The sequence below is a fragment of the Lactuca sativa genome, chromosome 5 (assembly GCF_002870075.4).
Source record: "Lactuca sativa cultivar Salinas chromosome 5, Lsat_Salinas_v11, whole genome shotgun sequence".
NCBI classification, from domain to species: Eukaryota; Viridiplantae; Streptophyta; class Magnoliopsida; order Asterales; family Asteraceae; genus Lactuca; species Lactuca sativa.
Genome location: NC_056627.2, coordinates 82,235,537 through 82,250,328, shown reverse-complemented (window position 1 = coordinate 82,250,328; position 14,792 = coordinate 82,235,537). Strand labels below are relative to the sequence as shown.

General features: G+C 32.0%; 1 protein-coding gene and 6 non-coding genes across 7 annotated transcripts in view; 2 read left to right on the top strand and 5 right to left on the bottom strand.

Annotated features, from left to right (window-relative positions):
• Positions 1-1,625: 1,625 nt before the first annotated feature.
• On the bottom strand, positions 1,626-1,713 carry TRNAS-GCU (transfer RNA serine (anticodon GCU)). The gene has a single exon. It is a non-coding gene; the product is annotated as a tRNA-Ser (tRNA).
• A 4,192-nt stretch (positions 1,714-5,905) lies between these two features.
• Positions 5,906-5,993, bottom strand: TRNAS-GCU (transfer RNA serine (anticodon GCU)). Its single transcript has one exon. It is a non-coding gene; the product is annotated as a tRNA-Ser (tRNA).
• Positions 5,994-7,890: 1,897 nt separating this feature from the next.
• Positions 7,891-14,792, top strand: part of LOC128126414 (DNA-directed RNA polymerase subunit beta-like) — a 9,912-nt gene continuing 3,010 nt past the window's right edge. The window contains exon 1 of the mRNA XM_052764233.1: positions 7,891-14,792. This exon is cut by the window's right edge and continues 3,010 nt beyond it. Within this exon, the coding sequence (XP_052620193.1) occupies positions 14,620-14,792 (173 nt within the window). The 5' untranslated portion in view covers positions 7,891-14,619.
• Positions 10,177-10,264, bottom strand: TRNAS-GCU (transfer RNA serine (anticodon GCU)). Its single transcript has one exon. It is a non-coding gene; the product is annotated as a tRNA-Ser (tRNA).
• Positions 11,015-11,085, top strand: TRNAC-GCA (transfer RNA cysteine (anticodon GCA)). Its single transcript has one exon. It is a non-coding gene; the product is annotated as a tRNA-Cys (tRNA).
• On the bottom strand, positions 13,433-13,516 carry TRNAY-GUA (transfer RNA tyrosine (anticodon GUA)). The gene has a single exon. It is a non-coding gene; the product is annotated as a tRNA-Tyr (tRNA).
• Positions 13,620-13,691, bottom strand: TRNAE-UUC (transfer RNA glutamic acid (anticodon UUC)). The gene has a single exon. It is a non-coding gene; the product is annotated as a tRNA-Glu (tRNA).

Genomic DNA, 14,792 nt, shown 5'->3' with positions numbered 1-14,792 from the left:
CTATTGTCACTGAAATAGGATAACAATACATACCCATAGGCTAAGCACTTCCTCGTTTTATATGTATTTTCATATTTTGTTTAACCTGAGGTTAAGTAATCTTTCTGCAACTGTGATCTATGCCCCATCTTATCTTTATCTGGATCACAAAAGGAGTCAGTTACATTTGCATGTCATTTGAACTCGATTTAGTTCATTTTGTGAAAAACTGAGATATGATTCCGAAAAGAATCATTAAAAATCAAAAAAGAAAGAAGAATAAGATTCTATCCAATATTAGACCTTGAAACAGAACCTTGTTGAACAAAAAAGATGTATTCGGATACAATGGATATGCTCTGGGACGGAAGGATTCGAACCTCCGAATAGCGGGACCAAAACCCGTTGCCTTACCACTTGGCTACGCCCCATTTATATTGTTATTGGACACTAATACTAATAAAGAATAATATTGGTATTAAGTGTTCGTCAATTCCAGCCCAACTATCTATAGAAAATCTTTCTTCTTTATTCTTCTTTATAGAATATATTATAGATTCGTGCTAGGATTTTGACATGTGTATATCTAGAATTCAACTGAATTTATTGATCATTACATACAATTCAATTAAGATATTGTATGAAAGTATGATTTCTTCTATTCTCCTTTGAGAATTGGAGGATTTTTGATTGAGCGGAAAAAGAAGGAGTTTTTTGTCTACCTTACTTTCTTCATTTTTCCTTATATAAATAACTCAATCAAAATGCAATTATCTCGACGAACAAAATGTCTGTTATGCTTAATATCTTTAGTTTGATCTGTCTTAATTCTGCCCTTTATCCGAGTAGTCTTTTCTTCGCCAAATTGCCCAAAGCCTATGCTTTTTTGAATCCAATCGTAGATGTTATGCCAGTCATACCCCTGTTCTTTTTTCTTTTAGCCTTTGTTTGGCAAGCTGCTGTAAGTTTTCGATAAGATCTTGAATACTATCCTAGAAAATTCATGATTTATTCGAGAAAAATTATAACAATTGATAAGATCAAATAAGTCTGGGAGTATGAACCTTCAATTCAAACATTGAAATTCTTGGCTAGCCGCAATAAATTTGGCTCGCCCCATTTCCCGATTCTAATCCTTTTTCCGGCGAAAGACCTTATTAGGTTAGGGTCCCTTAGAATATCTAATTGTGGGTATGAAAGTGATTTGTGATAATCAAAGACTCTTATTACAAATTTAAACTTCAGTTGAATTTCTGAACATTCTTTTCTATTTCTAGAATTCATTTCTTGGTGTCAAAATAGGATATGTGATATAAAAATGGAGGATCTATTATCTTTTCTCGTTTTTCTTTTTCAAAAAATGATCTTGGAGGTTGTGTAATGCTTACTCTCAAACTTTTCGTTTACACAGTAGTAATATTCTTTGTTTCTCTCTTCATCTTTGGATTCCTATCCAATGATCCAGGACGTAATCCTGGACGTGAAGAATAAAATAAAATTTTCGTTTTTCTTGCTTGATTTACAATTTTCTAAAGATTTTATTTTATATATTCATATTCCATACGTTTAACTAGTAAAAAAATCATTTAATTTAAAAGGGGTTTGCGAAATTTGAAAGAAAAAAAATAGAAAGTCATCAACGGAAACGGAAAGAGAGGGATTCGAACCCTCGGTACGAATAACTCGTACAACGGATTAGCAATCCGTCGCTTTCGTCCACTCAGCCATCTCTCCCAATTGAAAAAGATAATTACTATGTTACATTACACATCAAGTAAGGATTAACGAAAGTATTTCTTTCACATTCTTTATCAAATCAAAAAATATATAAAAAAATTAGAATCTATTTGGAACATAAAAATGACTAAATCAGATGAAAAAATAAAAAATTTTCCGATAAAAAAAGAAATAAAGAAATCGAAAAAATGCTAGACCATCCCCTATTTCTATGTTATCCACCTTTTTCAATCAAAAATGCGGGTATCAAAGCTAATCCAACGAACCCATAATTTGAATCAACTAAGGTAAAAAATCAAATGGGACGGAAATAAATAGAGCTGCTTATCACGATGAATTATATTTGTTCGATACAATGTTGTCAATATAAAGGGTAAGAAAAGAATACGATGGAAAAAATACAAGAACTTAAATTGAAATAATAGTAAAAAAAAGGACTTGTGTTGGATTGGCACTGCATATATACTAAAATTTTTAGTTTCTAAATAAAGAAGAAGTAGAAAAAGGATTTATGCAATCAATAGTATATTGAATTAATATAAGTCGAATAAAGAACTTCGATTCCTTGTGTCTTACTTGGTATTAGAATTTAGAATTCGAATGAAAACCACCCGATTGTAGGCAAGAATTTTTGATTTTGTGAGGATCAATCAAATAAGGTTTTCGTTAGAAAAAGATTCTATAAAAGAAATGATAAATAGATACTAATAGAGCAAGAAAAGAAGGAAATAAAAAAAACATAGTATAGAAAAGATATCCAAAATTATATAGAAATCACTATCCTACCCTTAGTTTTTATTTCCTTAATTTAATTCCTTAATTTAATTGAATTTCGTTTGATTAGGGCAAAGTTCCTTAAAAACCTCTGCCTTTTTTAAAATATCCTGAACAGTTCCTGTAGGCTGAGCGCCTTTTTCAAGGAAATAGAGAATAGCGGGAACGTTTAAATAAGTTTGATTCTTGATCGGATCATAAAAACCCACTTTCCGAAGATCTCTTCCTTCTCTTCGGGATCGAACATCAATTGCAACGATTCGATAGACGGCTCATCGGGATAGATGTAGATGAAAAAGAACCCCCCCTAGAACCGTATAGGAAGTTTTCTCCTCGTACGGCTCGAGAAAAAATGATTTGAAGTTTTGTCTATGGATAAAATTATAATAAATAGTAAAGGAATCCGTAAAATAAATTAGCCTATAATTTAACTTATAGTCATTTTTATTTAACTTACTTACTGAAAACTAAAAAATCATTTGTACTCATAACTCAAGTTCAATAATTATCAAATATATTAAATAAAATTAAGATATTTTTTTATTGAGTGGTCTTTAACCCCCCCTTTTGTCTCGTTGAAAATCTATTTGGATTCTTTATTCGGATCTGTGAGACAATTGAAGTGGTGTTTCCTTGTTCTGGGATCCTTTATCTTTGTTTTAAATCATTGGGTTTAGACATTACTTCGGTGCTTCTGAATCCTTTCAAAATGGTAGCAACATACCCCTTTTGTGATTTCTTTCTAGAATCATACCGACGGTTGATTCGTGCGCGATACACTGTGGATCGAAAACGTTTTGCGGTTCCAACAATTTTTTTGAATTGAAAATTTGCTCGAATCGGATCCTTTCAATTTCTATATCGATATCGAAGATATACTTACGAAGTTGTTCCAATTTATTGATTGGCATTAACCCTAGATCGTTGCCCCTGAGAAATTAATCCATACTTTCTACTCGAGCTCCATCATGAACTATTTACATTACAACCCAATAAAAAAGAAGGGTTCTAGTAGAATAGAACAAACGACGTCGAGCCAAGAGCACCTTCATTCCTATATAAAAGAAAATGGTGGATGTAAGAATAAAAATCCACACCGAATCGTGTCCTTCAAGTCGCACGTTGCTTTCTACCACATCGTTTTAAACGAAGTTTTACCATAACATTCCTCTAATTTGGAACCAGTATGGAATTGATTCAATTATGGAATCATGAATAGTCATTGGTTCAGTCGGTACAGAGACATAGTCATTTATATTTTTTTTCCTAGCTACATAGATAATAAATATTTTTTATTAAGAAATCTTAGCAAGACCCGGGCTTTTTTGTATGAACGGAAATTTTTTCTATAAATCTATATCTCAAAAAAATATCTAACAGAAATATCCAGAAATCTAAATATAGAAATAACATAACTAACAGAAATAACACGAATAAATAAATTCTATTTGACTCTGCCTGTTCAAGTGTTCAAGTGACTCAATCAATAAGATAGACTGACCCATTTCCAACTTCTCAAAGATTCAACCCATAAGGAATCATTACAAATCTTGATAATTGAAAAAGTTTCCTACTTCGACATCATTATTTGAGTCAAGTTTTACTTTTACAGTAAAGCCTACATTTGATTATCATAAGAAATAAGAATTTCTGTTTCTTTTCGAATAGAATTGTCAATGATTTAAAGCAAATAAGCTAAAAAGATCGAACAATAAAAAGAAATATCATTGTTAAATATTTAAATTTGAATATTTTAGGGATGCAAATTATTTTTCACAAAAATAGAAAGACTATTGTCACTGAAATAGGATAACAATACATACCCATAGGCTAAGCACTTCCTCGTTTTATATGTATTTTCATATTTTGTTTAACCTGAGGTTAAGTAATCTTTCTGCAACTGTGATCTATGCCCCATCTTATCTTTATCTGGATCACAAAAGGAGTCAGTTACATTTGCATGTCATTTGAACTCGATTTAGTTCATTTTGTGAAAAACTGAGATATGATTCCGAAAAGAATCATTAAAAATCAAAAAAGAAAGAAGAATAAGATTCTATCCAATATTAGACCTTGAAACAGAACCTTGTTGAACAAAAAAGATGTATTCGGATACAATGGATATGCTCTGGGACGGAAGGATTCGAACCTCCGAATAGCGGGACCAAAACCCGTTGCCTTACCACTTGGCTACGCCCCATTTATATTGTTATTGGACACTAATACTAATAAAGAATAATATTGGTATTAAGTGTTCGTCAATTCCAGCCCAACTATCTATAGAAAATCTTTCTTCTTTATTCTTCTTTATAGAATATATTATAGATTCGTGCTAGGATTTTGACATGTGTATATCTAGAATTCAACTGAATTTATTGATCATTACATACAATTCAATTAAGATATTGTATGAAAGTATGATTTCTTCTATTCTCCTTTGAGAATTGGAGGATTTTTGATTGAGCGGAAAAAGAAGGAGTTTTTTGTCTACCTTACTTTCTTCATTTTTCCTTATATAAATAACTCAATCAAAATGCAATTATCTCGACGAACAAAATGTCTGTTATGCTTAATATCTTTAGTTTGATCTGTCTTAATTCTGCCCTTTATCCGAGTAGTCTTTTCTTCGCCAAATTGCCCAAAGCCTATGCTTTTTTGAATCCAATCGTAGATGTTATGCCAGTCATACCCCTGTTCTTTTTTCTTTTAGCCTTTGTTTGGCAAGCTGCTGTAAGTTTTCGATAAGATCTTGAATACTATCCTAGAAAATTCATGATTTATTCGAGAAAAATTATAACAATTGATAAGATCAAATAAGTCTGGGAGTATGAACCTTCAATTCAAACATTGAAATTCTTGGCTAGCCGCAATAAATTTGGCTCGCCCCATTTCCCGATTCTAATCCTTTTTCCGGCGAAAGACCTTATTAGGTTAGGGTCCCTTAGAATATCTAATTGTGGGTATGAAAGTGATTTGTGATAATCAAAGACTCTTATTACAAATTTAAACTTCAGTTGAATTTCTGAACATTCTTTTCTATTTCTAGAATTCATTTCTTGGTGTCAAAATAGGATATGTGATATAAAAATGGAGGATCTATTATCTTTTCTCGTTTTTCTTTTTCAAAAAATGATCTTGGAGGTTGTGTAATGCTTACTCTCAAACTTTTCGTTTACACAGTAGTAATATTCTTTGTTTCTCTCTTCATCTTTGGATTCCTATCCAATGATCCAGGACGTAATCCTGGACGTGAAGAATAAAATAAAAATTTCGTTTTTCTTGCTTGATTTACAATTTTCTAAAGATTTTATTTTATATATTCATATTCCATACGTTTAACTAGTAAAAAAATCATTTAATTTAAAAGGGGTTTGCGAAATTTGAAAGAAAAAAAATAGAAAGTCATCAACGGAAACGGAAAGAGAGGGATTCGAACCCTCGGTACGAATAACTCGTACAACGGATTAGCAATCCGTCGCTTTCGTCCACTCAGCCATCTCTCCCAATTGAAAAAGATAATTACTATGTTACATTACACATCAAGTAAGGATTAACGAAAGTATTTCTTTCACATTCTTTATCAAATCAAAAAATATATAAAAAAATTAGAATCTATTTGGAACATAAAAATGACTAAATCAGATGAAAAAATAAAAAATTTTCCGATAAAAAAAGAAATAAAGAAATCGAAAAAATGCTAGACCATCCCCTATTTCTATGTTATCCACCTTTTTCAATCAAAAATGCGGGTATCAAAGCTAATCCAACGAACCCATAATTTGAATCAACTAAGGTAAAAAATCAAATGGGACGGAAATAAATAGAGCTGCTTATCACGATGAATTATATTTGTTCGATACAATGTTGTCAATATAAAGGGTAAGAAAAGAATACGATGGAAAAAATACAAGAACTTAAATTGAAATAATAGTAAAAAAAAGGACTTGTGTTGGATTGGCACTGCATATATACTAAAATTTTTAGTTTCTAAATAAAGAAGAAGTAGAAAAAGGATTTATGCAATCAATAGTATATTGAATTAATATAAGTCGAATAAAGAACTTCGATTCCTTGTGTCTTACTTGGTATTAGAATTTAGAATTCGAATGAAAACCACCCGATTGTAGGCAAGAATTTTTGATTTTGTGAGGATCAATCAAATAAGGTTTTCGTTAGAAAAAGATTCTATAAAAGAAATGATAAATAGATACTAATAGAGCAAGAAAAGAAGGAAATAAAAAAAACATAGTATAGAAAAGATATCCAAAATTATATAGAAATCACTATCCTACCCTTAGTTTTTATTTCCTTAATTTAATTCCTTAATTTAATTGAATTTCGTTTGATTAGGGCAAAGTTCCTTAAAAACCTCTGCCTTTTTTAAAATATCCTGAACAGTTCCTGTAGGCTGAGCGCCTTTTTCAAGGAAATAGAGAATAGCGGGAACGTTTAAATAAGTTTGATTCTTGATCGGATCATAAAAACCCACTTTCCGAAGATCTCTTCCTTCTCTTCGGGATCGAACATCAATTGCAACGATTCGATAGACGGCTCATCGGGATAGATGTAGATGAAAAAGAACCCCCCTAGAACCGTATAGGAAGTTTTCTCCTCGTACGGCTCGAGAAAAAATGATTTGAAGTTTTGTCTATGGATAAAATTATAATAAATAGTAAAGGAATCCGTAAAATAAATTAGCCTATAATTTAACTTATAGTCATTTTTATTTAACTTACTTACTGAAAACTAAAAAATCATTTGTACTCATAACTCAAGTTCAATAATTATCAAATATATTAAATAAAATTAAGATATTTTTTTATTGAGTGGTCTTTAACCCCCCCTTTTGTCTCGTTGAAAATCTATTTGGATTCTTTATTCGGATCTGTGAGACAATTGAAGTGGTGTTTCCTTGTTCTGGGATCCTTTATCTTTGTTTTAAATCATTGGGTTTAGACATTACTTCGGTGCTTCTAAATCCTTTCAAAATGGTAGCAACATACCCCTTTTGTGATTTCTTTCTAGAATCATACCGACGGTTGATTCGTGCGCGATACACTGTGGATCGAAAACGTTTTGCGGTTCCAACAATTTTTTTGAATTGAAAATTTGCTCGAATCGGATCCTTTCAATTTCTATATCGATATCGAAGATATACTTACGAAGTTGTTCCAATTTATTGATTGGCATTAACCCTAGATCGTTGCCCCTGAGAAATTAATCCATACTTTCTACTCGAGCTCCATCATGAACTATTTACATTACAACCCAATAAAAAAGAAGGGTTCTAGTAGAATAGAACAAACGACGTCGAGCCAAGAGCACCTTCATTCCTATATAAAAGAAAATGGTGGATGTAAGAATAAAAATCCACACCGAATCGTGTCCTTCAAGTCGCACGTTGCTTTCTACCACATCGTTTTAAACGAAGTTTTACCATAACATTCCTCTAATTTGGAACCAGTATGGAATTGATTCAATTATGGAATCATGAATAGTCATTGGTTCAGTCGGTACAGAGACATAGTCATTTATATTTTTTTTCCTAGCTACATAGATAATAAATATTTTTTATTAAGAAATCTTAGCAAGACCCGGGCTTTTTTGTATGAACGGAAATTTTTTCTATAAATCTATATCTCAAAAAAATATCTAACAGAAATATCCAGAAATCTAAATATAGAAATAACATAACTAACAGAAATAACACGAATAAATAAATTCTATTTGACTCTGCCTGTTCAAGTGACTCAATCAATAAGATAGACTGACCCATTTCCAACTTCTCAAAGATTCAACCCATAAGGAATCATTACAAATCTTGATAATTGAAAAAGTTTCCTACTTCGACATCATTATTTGAGTCAAGTTTTTCTTTTACAGTAAAGCCTACATTTGATTATCATAAGAAATAAGAATTTCTGTTTCTTTTCGAATAGAATTGTCAATGATTTAAAGCAAATAAGCTAAAAAGATCGAACAATAAAAAGAAATATCATTGTTAAATATTTAAATTTGAATATTTTAGGGATGCAAATTATTTTTCACAAAAATAGAAAGACTATTGTCACTGAAATAGGATAACAATACATACCCATAGGCTAAGCACTTCCTCGTTTTATATGTATTTTCATATTTTGTTTAACCTGAGGTTAAGTAATCTTTCTGCAACTGTGATCTATGCCCCATCTTATCTTTATCTGGATCACAAAAGGAGTCAGTTACATTTGCATGTCATTTGAACTCGATTTAGTTCATTTTGTGAAAAACTGAGATATGATTCCGAAAAGAATCATTAAAAATCAAAAAAGAAAGAAGAATAAGATTCTATCCAATATTAGACCTTGAAACAGAACCTTGTTGAACAAAAAAGATGTATTCGGATACAATGGATATGCTCTGGGACGGAAGGATTCGAACCTCCGAATAGCGGGACCAAAACCCGTTGCCTTACCACTTGGCTACGCCCCATTTATATTGTTATTGGACACTAATACTAATAAAGAATAATATTGGTATTAAGTGTTCGTCAATTCCAGCCCAACTATCTATAGAAAATCTTTCTTCTTTATTCTTCTTTATAGAATATATTATAGATTCGTGCTAGGATTTTGACATGTGTATATCTAGAATTCAACTGAATTTATTGATCATTACATACAATTCAATTAAGATATTGTATGAAAGTATGATTTCTTCTATTCTCCTTTGAGAATTGGAGGATTTTTGATTGAGCGGAAAAAGAAGGAGTTTTTTGTCTACCTTACTTTCTTCATTTTTCCTTATATAAATAACTCAATCAAAATGCAATTATCTCGACGAACAAAATGTCTGTTATGCTTAATATCTTTAGTTTGATCTGTCTTAATTCTGCCCTTTATCCGAGTAGTCTTTTCTTCGCCAAATTGCCCAAAGCCTATGCTTTTTTGAATCCAATCGTAGATGTTATGCCAGTCATACCCCTGTTCTTTTTTCTTTTAGCCTTTGTTTGGCAAGCTGCTGTAAGTTTTCGATAAGATCTTGAATACTATCCTAGAAAATTCATGATTTATTCGAGAAAAATTATAACAATTGATAAGATCAAATAAGTCTGGGAGTATGAACCTTCAATTCAAACATTGAAATTCTTGGCTAGCCGCAATAAATTTGGCTCGCCCCATTTCCCGATTCTAATCCTTTTTCCGGCGAAAGACCTTATTAGGTTAGGGTCCCTTAGAATATCTAATTGTGGGTATGAAAGTGATTTGTGATAATCAAAGACTCTTATTACAAATTTAAACTTCAGTTGAATTTCTGAACATTCTTTTCTATTTCTAGAATTCATTTCTTGGTGTCAAAATAGGATATGTGATATAAAAATGGAGGATCTATTATCTTTTCTCGTTTTTCTTTTTCAAAAAATGATCTTGGAGGTTGTGTAATGCTTACTCTCAAACTTTTCGTTTACACAGTAGTAATATTCTTTGTTTCTCTCTTCATCTTTGGATTCCTATCCAATGATCCAGGACGTAATCCTGGACGTGAAGAATAAAATAAAAATTTCGTTTTTCTTGCTTGATTTACAATTTTCTAAAGATTTTATTTTATATATTCATATTCCATACGTTTAACTAGTAAAAAAATCATTTAATTTAAAAGGGGTTTGCGAAATTTGAAAGAAAAAAAATAGAAAGTCATCAACGGAAACGGAAAGAGAGGGATTCGAACCCTCGGTACGAATAACTCGTACAACGGATTAGCAATCCGTCGCTTTCGTCCACTCAGCCATCTCTCCCAATTGAAAAAGATAATTACTATGTTACATTACACATCAAGTAAGGATTAACGAAAGTATTTCTTTCACATTCTTTATCGTTATTATATAATTAGCAATTCCATTTAGATGCTCGAAAGATCCAAATAGAAAGATAAATAAAGAAGACCTTCTTGCTTTTATTTTGTTCGAAGTGCCTTTTGGGCCTGGCCCGGTCAATACCCAGCCGGGCCTTTTTTTGTTCCAACGAATTCCATATATTTATAGGTATAGGAAACATACTCTAAAAAAGATACCCAATTTGGTATCTGTGTAAGAATTTCCATTGTGGGGTTTACATATACTTATCGTTTTTGTTATAATGGAAATTGAAAGGATGAAGAATCAATTAAGTATGTTTTGTAGTTTCTTATGTCATTAGGCAACCCCAATTTTAGATTCAAATCCAAGAATCATTCAGGAATTCTCAGTCAACGAATAGTTAATGGTTCCCATTTGTCATAAATTTTGTGACATAAATTTTGGCTTTTTTGAATGAAAATATACATTTGATTTTTCAATAGAAAAGTGAGGGGAAGTTTTTCGACATTTTATGTTTTGAGATACTATACAATCAATCGAAGGGGTGGTCAAACAAAAGGGGAAAAGGGTTTCTTTTAGAATTTTTATAAATTTAGAAAAAAAGGATGAAATTAAAAAAGGGATGCAAGTACAATAAACTAAAGTTTAGTAATCCAACCCATAAAATTTTATCTTATTATGTATCGTTTTGGCGGCATGGCCGAGTGGTAAGGCGGGGGACTGCAAATCCTTTTTCCCCAGTTCAAATCCGGGTGCCGCCTCATCAACAAACGAATCAAAATTTATTATCTGCTGATATAAATCACCCAAATTTTACCCAACAGATAAGGCGATTGTTGATACTTGGTTGATTCTAAACATCTGTTCTGGGGATTTTGTAAAAGATTGGAAATCTTTCAATCTAAAATTCAAATAAAGATTATATTATAATGGTCGAAGCAAGACTTCCCGATTCCCTTCTACTGCTAATGTCTACTGATTGGGTCTTGAATTTCATTGGCATAGCCGCCGGCGGCTAACTAGTTGTGGAAAGTCCTTTATGTAATCTACATATATAGACTCGCGAGAATCTCTGAGTGTTCAGGCATTCAATCACTATTAGATTGAGATTGGATGGATAATTTACTTTTTTAAAGTGAAAAAAAAATTATTATTATTTTTTTTTAACCCCTCGTCAAGAGTATAATATACTATCTCCCAACTGCTTCAGAGAGACAATCGGGAAAGGAAAGGGTACGGATTAGATCAAATAGGAAATAAAAGTATGTAATAGATAGCAATTGATCTATTTGTACTTTGAAGGGCAACAAAGAATGGGCCCTGTTTTTTTATTACTATATGTTCCATTAGTAACATTCCTTTGTAGCGTCATTGTGTATTTTAGTTGTGTTTAGTCTTTCCCGGTTAGAAATCATATAGGAATTTTTTAGAAATGGATTTATTTGATTGGTTCATCAATAGTGTTCGGCCAGAATCCCTTTTTGACTCTGGACCATGGATTCTACTATTATTAGTGAGCAATACAATAATGGAATATTTCTAGCATAAAGATAAGGGACATAATTGACATGGATATAGTAAGTCTCGCTTGGGCTGCTTTAATGGTAGTCTTTACATTTTCCCTTTCACTTGTAGTATGGGGAAGAAGTGGACTTTAGAAGGACTACTAATTTAGTTTAGGAATGAAATGGTATCAATTGTTTTATAGATCGTTCTGCAACGCATTTTTTATTTTTTATTTGAATTGAAATAATTTTCAAATCAAAATTTATTCATTTCGAAATTCCATTGGATTCTAGTGGAGAAATGTATTATATAACAGTAAAACAATTATTCAGTAAAACAATTATTTCAGAAAGAAAGAGAATTGGGTCCTACGTTAATTCCATATATGGATTAATCACTACATATATTGAAGATAGAAGCTAATATAGTATACCAACTTTATTAGAAAGTAAAGTACAACTTTATACACTACTATAACACTAATAGAGAGTATGGTAAGAAATTTCTTACCATACTCTCGGATCTCATAGAATACCGCTCATTATAGCCCATTGATTTCATTTAAAACGCAAAAAAATAATTCTTTTGATTTGATTTCTTCAACTATTGATAAGAACTCAGAAGTCAAGTTTCATTTCAAGTAATTAATTATTTTGACTGACTGTTTTTACGTAAATGATAAGTAGAAAAGCAGTAGGAACTAAAATGAACAGTGCAGTAGCAATAAATGCAAGAATATTTACTTCCATAATCTCAATCTCATCGTTTTTTTTTTATTTCACAATAACTCGGGATTTAATCCCATAGAGATGATAAATCTTTCACCTGTCAATTCCATGAATGCATTACCTATCGATGATCTTGAATCGGATCAATATCATGAATAACAATATCTGAGCTATTAAATTAATTCGTCGTCGAGAATTGAATAGTATAACATACGAAGATCTTTTATCCATACCGAATCCAAGATTGGATTCCCGGACCAATCAAAAATTCCTTTATTTATCCTTCTTTTCTGTTCTTTCTTTTCTATAACCTACCTTAGGTCTTCCGTATAGAACCATCAAATGAAGTATCCTCGTCCGTTTCCATTTCCATTAACTACAAAACGCCAACAAAAAATACAAGCGAAGTGGAAAAAGAGAGGAATTAGGTTGTAAATTTGAATGATCCAATTTTATTTGGAAGACAAAGAAGTATGAGAAAGAGGAGTCGCGGGAGAAAAGATGGAATATTCTATCAACTTCACTATTTTAGTTATTTTCATTTTATTTTAGTTTAGTGTTTGTTCTTTCTTCGACAGAATCCTGAAAAAAAGAGGGGAAACCCCTTCGGAATTAAATTATGATCTCTGTCCCTTCTTTCATTTCACATAAAATGGAGAGGTGAATTGATGTACTTATTGGATCCGTCGGGACTGACGGGGCTCGAACCCGCAACGTCCGCCTTGGCAGGGCGGTGCTCTTGCCTATTGAACTACAATCCCAGGGAAATAAGAAGAGATCTAACAGAAAATTTGGCTTCTTTTTTATTCTCTCTTATCAGGTATTTCTTAAGAACAAGAGGGTTCTACCATTTGATAGTATATTGGCGAATTTTTGGGCCGAGCTGGATTTGAACCAGCGTAGACATATTGTCAACGAATTTACAGTCCGTCCCCATTAACCACTCGGGCATCGACCCAACGCCTAATTAGACGTTCCATAATCAACTTCCTTTCGTCTACCAGGCGGAATTGACAAATACATTTCACTTTTGATAAAATCCTACTCCTATGGTCTTGGTATACCCCTAGAGGGACTTGAACCCTCGTTTTCTCCGTGAAAGAGAGAGGTCGTAACCACTGGACCATAGGGGCACCAATGGACCATAGGGGCCTATGGCCACCTTTAGGAAATCAAAAAGCACTACACAATACAAATACAATAGGGAATAAGGCCTAAGGCCACCTTAACTTAAATATAAATCAGCCGAGGGACACCTTTAGAAGATGAATAGGATATGAATCAAACCGAAAAACTCGTTAACTTTTCTGGGGGTTAACGGTAATCAAACTTTACCATTAAACTATACAATCTTTCAACTTTATTTCATTGGTTTTTCTCGTCTTTATCTCTCTCATTCAGAAAGAGTTTTGCATTGGATCCAAGATACGGTACCTCTGAATCAGCAGAGCAGGAGATGCAAAAAAAAATGATTTACCAAAGTCTGATTTGGGAATTTTATTGAGCCCTAAATCATATCAAAGCCATATCAAATTATATATATATATAAATAATACTGTCAACTGTCAATTGACGACAGGAGGGCAATAAAAAATAAAAGAAGAGAAAAGACATTAGGTATATCCGCCGGGTTCATCAATACAACATTCCTTTAGTTTTATGGTATTAAATATTCAAGTAGATTAGAATATCAATACCGTTTTACATTTTACATTATAATATAAGAAACTGACTCAGTTTTTATATTATAAAAAAAATCCCAAAGCATAGTAAGACTAAGCAGGAGAATTCTGTTTCTAGGACTGTTTTCTCAATTCCGTTCCATTTGCATCTCTTAAAAATGACAATTTAAATGAAATTGAAATTAAGTATAAATTTGAATTCCACCTATCTCATAGATTCCAGTCAAAGATTCATGGAATCGAAATTCCATCATTGCTATAGGATTTGATGGATAATGAGCCAGCCAAAATGGTATTTCTTTTTTTTTTTGTTTTTGGAGAATTCGAGATGGATGAATATAAATAACTGACAATTTCAAAATAATCCGGGATAGACGCAATGTCCACAATACCTGGATTTAATCAGATACAATTTGAAGGATTTTGTAGGTTCATTGATCAGGGTTTGACAGAAGAACTTTCTAAGTTTCCAAAAATTGAAGATACAAATCAAGAAATTGACTTTGAATTATTTTTGGAAAGATATCAATTGGTAGAACCCTCGATAAAGGA